Raw genomic sequence first — 7,730 nt, forward strand, 5'->3', positions numbered from 1 at the left:
TCCCTAAGTCCTCACAGGTTTGTTTCCAAAGAGGGGAAAATGCTCTTCTTCAATCTCAACATTTTATAGGTAGGTCTCAGTCTTCTCCAAAAACACAGGAATAATTCTGTCCAATTGCTACTCAATGACTTGTCCATAGTTAGGAGGTGCTTGCTAAGAAACATCTCTTCTTCCACAGTACGTTTCACCCTGCCTTAGGATTATCCTCAGAGTTCCCCTTCCTGTCCCAGCTACGACCAACACCACGTGCACAGACCAGGGCACCTTTTGACTGGTCTGTCGGCATCCCTCTCCAATCTCTTCTGTGCACTGCTGCCAAAAGGATTTTCCCAAACCCCTGCTTTCATTATGTCATGATATCAAAACTCTCAAACTGCTTCCCTGGACAACATTTAAATTCTGTTTGAGGGGGGCTGGCAGGTGGTGTAACAGTTATGTTGCTGGACTCTGAAATAATTGGCCATGGTTTGAATCCCAGACCTGGCCACTTAAAACTCATGCGGGGTGTGTGTGCGTGCGTGCATGCCCAAGATCCCGAAAGGAGAATGGAGAAGGGACTGCACTGTGGTCTTCCTCCCTGGAGGGTGATTTCTCACTTTCTGTCTCTCTGGTGTACACACACACACACACACACACACACACTCTAGCAAAAATCTCTTAAAAAAAAAGAAAAATCAATTCTGCCCGACCTGCAATGTCCAGCAAAATCTAAGACCTTGTCCTCCTCTGGAAACATCTACACGCCAGCAGTAGTCATCCCTCTTTTCAAGAAATGTATTCTGAAGTTCTATTAGGTGCCAGAATTCTTCCCCAGCAGTTTTAGAGATGTACTTGTGCTCCCTGGCCATCTCCCTCTCCCTCCATCCTCTCTGACGCTAGGCAACCCCTGATTTGTTTTCTGTGACCACAATATTTGTCTACTTGTCCACTGGCTGATGGCCATGTGCGTTATTTCCAGTATGACTATTCAAATGAGACTGCTATAAATATATGTGGACATACGCTTTGGTTCAAATCCCTTCTCTTGGGTAGCCACCCCGGGGTGGAACGGCTAAGTCATATGGTAGGTGTATGGCTAACTTTGTAAGAAACTACCAAACCTTTCCCCCAAAGTGGCTGTACCATTTTCCAGTCCCTCCAGCAGCATGTGAAAGTTCAGGGCTTTATGTTCTCGCCAACACTGACATAGTAAGTCTTGTTAATTTAGCCATGCTAGTGAGTGTGTTGTGCTATCTCACTGTGCTGCTAACTTGCCTTTCCTTGAACATCCTTTCCATCTACAAATTTCCTTGATAAACTGCTCAAATCTATTGTCAGGCAGTGCCTTTAAGCACTGAGGATATGAAATGATACTTGCTTTCCTGGAACTCACAGTCTAGTAAGGAAGACAGATGAACAAGTGATTATAAAAAAATGTGATGTTTTGGGGCCAGCAGGTGGCACAGTGATTAAGGGCATTGGACTTCCATATGGCTGACCATGGTTCAAATCCCAAACCTGGTGGCTTACTTTCTCACTTTCCCTCTCTCGTTTTCTCATTCTGCCCCTCTGGTCAATTAAAATAACTAAATAAAGTTAAATAAAATAATTATTTTTTAAAAAAGTGGTGGGAACCAGCAGTTATTGTAATGGCTATGTCGCTGGACTCCCACGTGGTTGACCGCGGTTCACGTCCCAGACCCGGTGGCTTGAAACTCACGCTGGGTGTGTGTGCGTGCGTGCCCAAGATCCCGAGAGGAGAATGGAGAAGGGATAGCGGCGTGACCATCCCCCCTGGGGGGTGATTTCTCGCTTTCTGTCTCTCTCTCTCTGTCTGCCTATTCCCCCACTGAAGACACCCTCTAAAAAAAAAAAAAAAAAAAAAAAAAAAAAAAAGTGGTGTTTTATCTTAAAAGGTTGCCAGAGTGCTAGGAGAGAACCAGGAATCAGGGAGGCAAAAAGGAGGCTTAACTGGCCTAAGGGGAAGGCAAGAGAAGCTACCTCTCTAAGAAAGACGTATCTCAAGAAATTAAAGAAGTCATAAAAGGCTGGCGATCAAGCAGGGCTGGGGCCCTGGTAGGTGGATGAGTATGTGTGAAGCCTTCCGGGTGAAGGCTATGAGGGTGCTCAAATTCACTCCGTACGGCTGGAGGCAAAGTGCAAGACAGTACCGAAATAGCAGGTGTCAGACAGTAGGCCTCAGAACCCAAGCAAGAAAGTGTGAACCCTGGGCTAGCCCTGTGTCCTGGCGGTTAAGGGAGCTGGATCCTACGTGGCCAAATGTGTGGTTCAAGCATTGGCCCTGGCAGCTTGAGAAACACGCCAGGCAATATGCATGCATGTCCCAAATCCTGGCAAGATAAAGAAGAGGAGAAGAGGTTGTGTGACTGTGCCCCACAGGGGTATTTCCTTCATCTTCCTCTGTCTCTGGAGTGCGTGCACCCTCTGGCGATGACTAAAACATAAATGAATAAAAGAGTCTGAACTCAAGGTGGGTTTGACGTGGGATAGTCACTCAACTGCTCTGAGAAGAATGGGCTGAGGGAGGACAAGTGGAGGCAGACCGACTGGGAATCTGGGAGCAGAGCAGAGAGGGACAGATGGTTCCATCTTATCGAGAAGATAAAATCAACACAATTTGGGGATCAGCTGTGGGAGGAAGGGCGGGGAGCAGAGGGAGGAACAAACAACTCCTGGTTTCTGGCTTGCGCAGCTGGTGGTGCCATTTACTGAGCCAGGCAGAGCTAGCTGAAGGAGAGGTGGCAAGGATGACACATGCTCCATCCTGGATGTGAAGAGTCTGAGGTGTCAATGACACATCTGTGGGGGTGTTGAGTAGGCAGCTGGATATAAATGTCTATAGCTCAGAAAACAAATTTTGGCATATATATATTTTTTAAATTTCCAGACCGTGTGCGTGTTCATGGGGGAGGGGAGAAGAAAGCACTCACCACCATGGGGTATAGTCACGCCATAATCCCTTCTCCTCCATTTCTCCCTCGTTTCAGGAGTTTGGGTACACATTCACATCTACTCAGTGTGTTTTTCTTTCTTTTTATTTTATAAATTTATTTATTTAATTTTATTTGTTATTATTTTTTAATTTGACTAGAGAAAGACAGAGTGAGAAAGGAAAAGAAAGCAAGCAAGCCACCAGGTCCAGGACTCGAACTGCCATGTGGGAATCCAGCGCCCCTAACCCACACCACCTGCTGGCCCCCTAGTGTTTTTCAAGCTACCAGGTCCAGGACACTAATCATGGGGGATCAGCCATGTGGGATGTAGCTCCCTTAACTACCAGGTCACAGGTTGGCCTTTAGCATAAATTTAGGCTTGGTTAAAGGTTGCTCAGGAAACCTGACCATTGAGAACAGAGGAGCCAGGGCCTAGCCCTGAGGGACCAAAGTACTTGGGGGAGACTTCCCTCATTTATTCATGCTATGCCTTCCAATGCCTTCCTCTACCCTTCAAGGGCTTGATCAAGTCCTACTGCTTCCATGAAGGTGTCCCAAAGTACCCCAGCTCACACTGTGTTCACCGCTTTACCATACATTCTGGAATTATTTACAACTTATTTAATAACAACTTTTTATTTTCCAGAGATTTTTATTTTTTATTATTATTTTTTTTTGCTATAGGGTGTAGCACTTGCTGGAGAGACAGACAGAAAGTGAGAAATCACTCTCCATAGGTGATGGCCATGCCGCAATCCCTTCCCCTCAATCCAAAGTCCTCCTTTTGGGACTTTGGGCAGGCACATACGCTCACCTGGAGTGAGTTTTAAGCTGCCAGGTCTGGAACTCAAATTGTGGTTGACTACCTGGGAGTCCAGCGATGTAACCATTATGCCATATGCTGGTCCCTTAATAACAACTTTATTTTTTAAAAAAATTATTTTATTCATCATTATTTTTTAAAGAATAACTTATTTAATTTTATGGATTCATTCATTCATTTTAATTTGACCAGAGAGAGAGAGAGAGAGAGAGAGAGAGAGAAAGTGAGAAACAAAGCCACCAAATCCAGGACTCGAACCATGGTTGGCCATGTAGGAGTGTCCAGTGACTTAACCACCACGCCAGCTGCTAGCCCCCACTGTCATTATTTTATATTTTTATTTCATTGAAGTTGACCAGAGACAGACAGAGAGAAGGAAGATGAGAAAGCAAGCTGCCAGGTCCAGGACTTGAACCATGGTCAACCATGTGGGAGTCCACGTGCCTTAACCACCATATCTCCTGCTATTCCCAATCCCTTAATAACAACTTTTTTTTAAAGAATTATTTTATTTAACTTTATTTATTTATTTATTTTTAATTTGACCAGAGAGGGACAGAGAGGGGAGGGTGTGGGGGGGGAGTGAGAAAACAAGCTGTCAGGTCCAGGACTCGAACAGCGGTCAGCCACCCTTAACCACCATGCCATCTAATAACATCTTTTTAAGTAACAGTCCCCAGTGCTATAGAAAGCTTGCTATAGGAAACTGGGCTAAGAATCAAAGGGCCTCATTTATTATAAGTTAGCTAACTGGCAAGTCACCGACTTTGTCAAATGGGCTATCAACAGTGATTCCGTTAAGACTCAGTGTAGGAACAAATGAAATGATACCATGATACCAAACACTCCAAAGAGAATAAAGAACCATATTTACATAAGGGTTTAGGGCCTTCCCTTTCTTTCCTATCTCTTAGTGTCCTGGTGATTGACTGGCAAGTAAAAGTAAACGCATACTCATGTCTCTCTCCTGAGCCTGCTTCCCGCATACTCACCAAGCAAAGAGCCCGTGGAAGACCTGCAGGAGCCTCTGATAGCAGGAAGACATTACGTGGTACTCCTGATCGTTCACTGCTGGGCCGTCAACCACACCGTCACTCTCAGGAGTTAAGCACTAAAGCAGAACATGATTTTAGGACACTTGTTTTAGCAAATTGTCTTCATTTTCCTTCATTTTTTTTCCTCAATCCAAAATGAAATCTCATGTTGACTTAGTGGCTTCTAAGTCTCTGAAATGATAAGCTAGTCTTCTGACCTGAAAATAGTTGTGAATGTTCTCCAGGTGGTTACACATTGGGGTCAGCAGCTGAACAACACAACGAGCAAGTTCTTGGGCAGATCTCTGATGAAGATGTGAGAATCCGACATTCCGGCTTCCTTTATTCTAGAATAAATTCAGAGTTACGGAGAAAAACTGCTGGGCAGCTTTTCTGAAATTAACAGTTCATTATGGAACTCAGTCATCCCTCTGTGACTGAGTAGGAGTGGATGGGAGAAATGAGTTGCTCACCTAAGACTTCCAGAGATAAAAATTTGGGACCATCGTCAATTAACAGAAAGACTGACTTTTGCAGAGTAAAAATAGTGGTTGATTGAAAGTATAGAACCCGGGAACCAGCAGTTAGCGTAATAGGCTATGTCGCTGGACTCCCACGTAGTCGACCGCGGTTCGTGTCCCGGACCCGGTGGCTTAAAACTCACGCCGGGCGCGTGTGCGTGCGTGCCCAAGATCCCGAGAGGAGAATGGAGGAGAAGGGATTGCGGCGTGACCATCCCCCCTGGGGGGTGATTTCTCGCTTTCTGTCTCTATGTCTCTCTCTGTCTGTCTGGCGAGCGCACGCGCCCTACAGTGAAAATCTCTCCAAAAAAAAAAAAAAAAAAGAAAGTATAGAACCCCATCAGAACTAATGAGATAAAAGCTCACACAAAAGTAGAAAATCATTTAGGTTAACAAGAACGTAGAGCAAATAGCTGAGCACAAAGAAGAATAAAACCAAGTAACTGAATTTATTCATATTTAAAATTTTTTTTTAAAAAAATTGGTGCATGTGCTTATTAGAGAGAGACAGAGGGGGGAGAGAGAAGGAAAGTGAGAAAGCACCCTCCCAGGGGAGTTGGCTGGGCCACAGTGCTCTCTCCCGCATTCTCCTATCAGGATTGTGGGCATGTACACATACACGCACGCTTGGTGTTTTTCAAGCCACTAGGTCCAGGACTTGTGTTGTGCAGTTGGCCTTGAGAGATCCTGCTATCTTATCCACGCCACTGGCTGGCCCCACGTTTACACATCATCACCAATACTTCCACAGTCTGTGGACTGTACCATCCAATGAGTCCCCAGGTGCCACATGTACATTTATTCATTGTACAAGCACTCAAGTTCTAGCCTCTACAGCCAGTCAATTACTATCCTGAGGCTTGGACACAGGCTTAGTTTAGGGGCTGTTAAAACCGAAACCTGACCAAAGAACAGATGTTCAGAACATTGAGAAATATATTTCTTGGGCCTGCAGATGGCATAGTGATTAAGGAACTACACTCCCAAGTGGCCAACCGTTACTTTGAGTCCCAGATCAGAAGGCTTGAAACTCATCCCAGGTGTATGTTCATGTGTGCCCAAAATCCCAAGAGGAGAATGGAGAAGGGATTGTAGTGTGGCCAACTCCTCTGGTGAGTGACTTCTGCCTTCTCTGTCTCTCTCTGTCTTTCTGGCGAGTGCACATGCCCTATAGCAAAAAATAGAAAAACAAATTGTTTATGGGACCAGCAGTTAGTGTAATGGCTATGTTGCTGAACTCCCACGTAGTCGACCGCGGTTTGAGCCCTGGACCTGGTGGCTTAAATTCACACAGGGTGCGTGTGCGTGCGTGCCCAAGATCCTGAGAGGAGAATGGAGGAGAAGGGATTGCGGCGTGACCATCCCCCCTGGGGGGTGATTTCTTGCTTTCTGTCTCTCTGTCTGTCTGGCGAGCGCACGCGCCCTATAGCATAAATCTCTCCAAAGGAAAAAAAAATTGTTTATTTTTGTGTGTATACACACACACACACACAAATAAAATTTCATGTTTTGTGTGCCATTTTTGTTTCATCTGTTTCAGAACTCCTTTTTCTTTTTTTTTAGCTTTTGCTATAAGGTGCGTGTGTGGGCTGGAGAGAAACAGAGAGATAAAGGGAAAGTGAAATAAACAGCTCCTGGGGGAATGGCTACGTTGCAATCCCCTCTTCTCCACTCTCCTCTTGGGATTGTGGGCATGCATGCACGTGTGCCTGGCATGTTCCTCAAGCCACTTGGTTTGTAACTCAAACCATAAAGTTGGACAAGTGGGATCCAGCTGCCTTAACCATCACACCACATGCCAACAGTTGGATCTGAGTTGCTTTTCTTATTTGCTTTTAAAAGGTTTTTGCCATAGGGTGTGTCCATGTACCAGAAAAAGAGGGAAAGTAAGAAATCATCCCCTGGGGAAATGGTCACATCATAATCCCTTCTCCATTTTCCTTTTGGAACTTTGGGCATACACAGACAAAGACACACAGACACACACTCCCAGAATGATTTATAGGACGTCAGGTCCAGGACTTGAACCGTGGCCAGTCATATGTGAATCCTAGTGCTTTAACCACCATGCCAGTGGTAGACTCCAGAGTTCCTTTTTAAGGCCAGGTAAGCATGGTCTGGCAGTAGGGCAGCCACTGAACTAACCAGTGACCCAAACACAATGCCAGGAAGAGAAAAATTATGTACCACTAAGACCGCTCTGTTTTCAAATTCACGAACCCCAGGTCCTATGCTTCTGCCTGCACCAACCTTGAGGAAGGGGATCCTCCTGGTAATAGAAGGTGCCAGCATGTTCTCCATCTTCTGGGAGAGGTCTTCCAGCAAGAAAAGCAGCTCCAGGGGCCCGAGTTGCACAACTTCGGCAGCCTGTCACAGAGAAGAGAGGGGCATAATTCCAGGAATGCCCTCCTCGTGGTTG

General features: G+C 45.5%; 1 protein-coding gene across 2 annotated transcripts in view; it reads right to left on the reverse strand.

The window, feature by feature from the left end:
• Positions 1 to 7,730, reverse strand: part of FANCD2 (FA complementation group D2) — a 74,323-nt gene that overhangs the window by 14,932 nt on the left and 51,661 nt on the right. For both annotated transcript variants that reach the window (XM_027773240.1, XM_006152003.3), the window contains exons 30-32: positions 7,562 to 7,678; positions 5,009 to 5,137; positions 4,749 to 4,867 (exon numbers count right to left, since the gene is read on the reverse strand). In XM_027773240.1, coding sequence (XP_027629041.1) covers positions 4,749 to 4,867; positions 5,009 to 5,137; positions 7,562 to 7,678 — 365 coding nt within the window. The remainder of the gene's footprint in view (positions 1 to 4,748; positions 4,868 to 5,008; positions 5,138 to 7,561; positions 7,679 to 7,730) is intronic.

This window comes from Tupaia chinensis, unplaced genomic scaffold, assembly GCF_000334495.1.
Source record: "Tupaia chinensis unplaced genomic scaffold, TupChi_1.0 Scaffold000333_1, whole genome shotgun sequence".
NCBI classification, from domain to species: domain Eukaryota; kingdom Metazoa; phylum Chordata; class Mammalia; order Scandentia; family Tupaiidae; genus Tupaia; species Tupaia belangeri.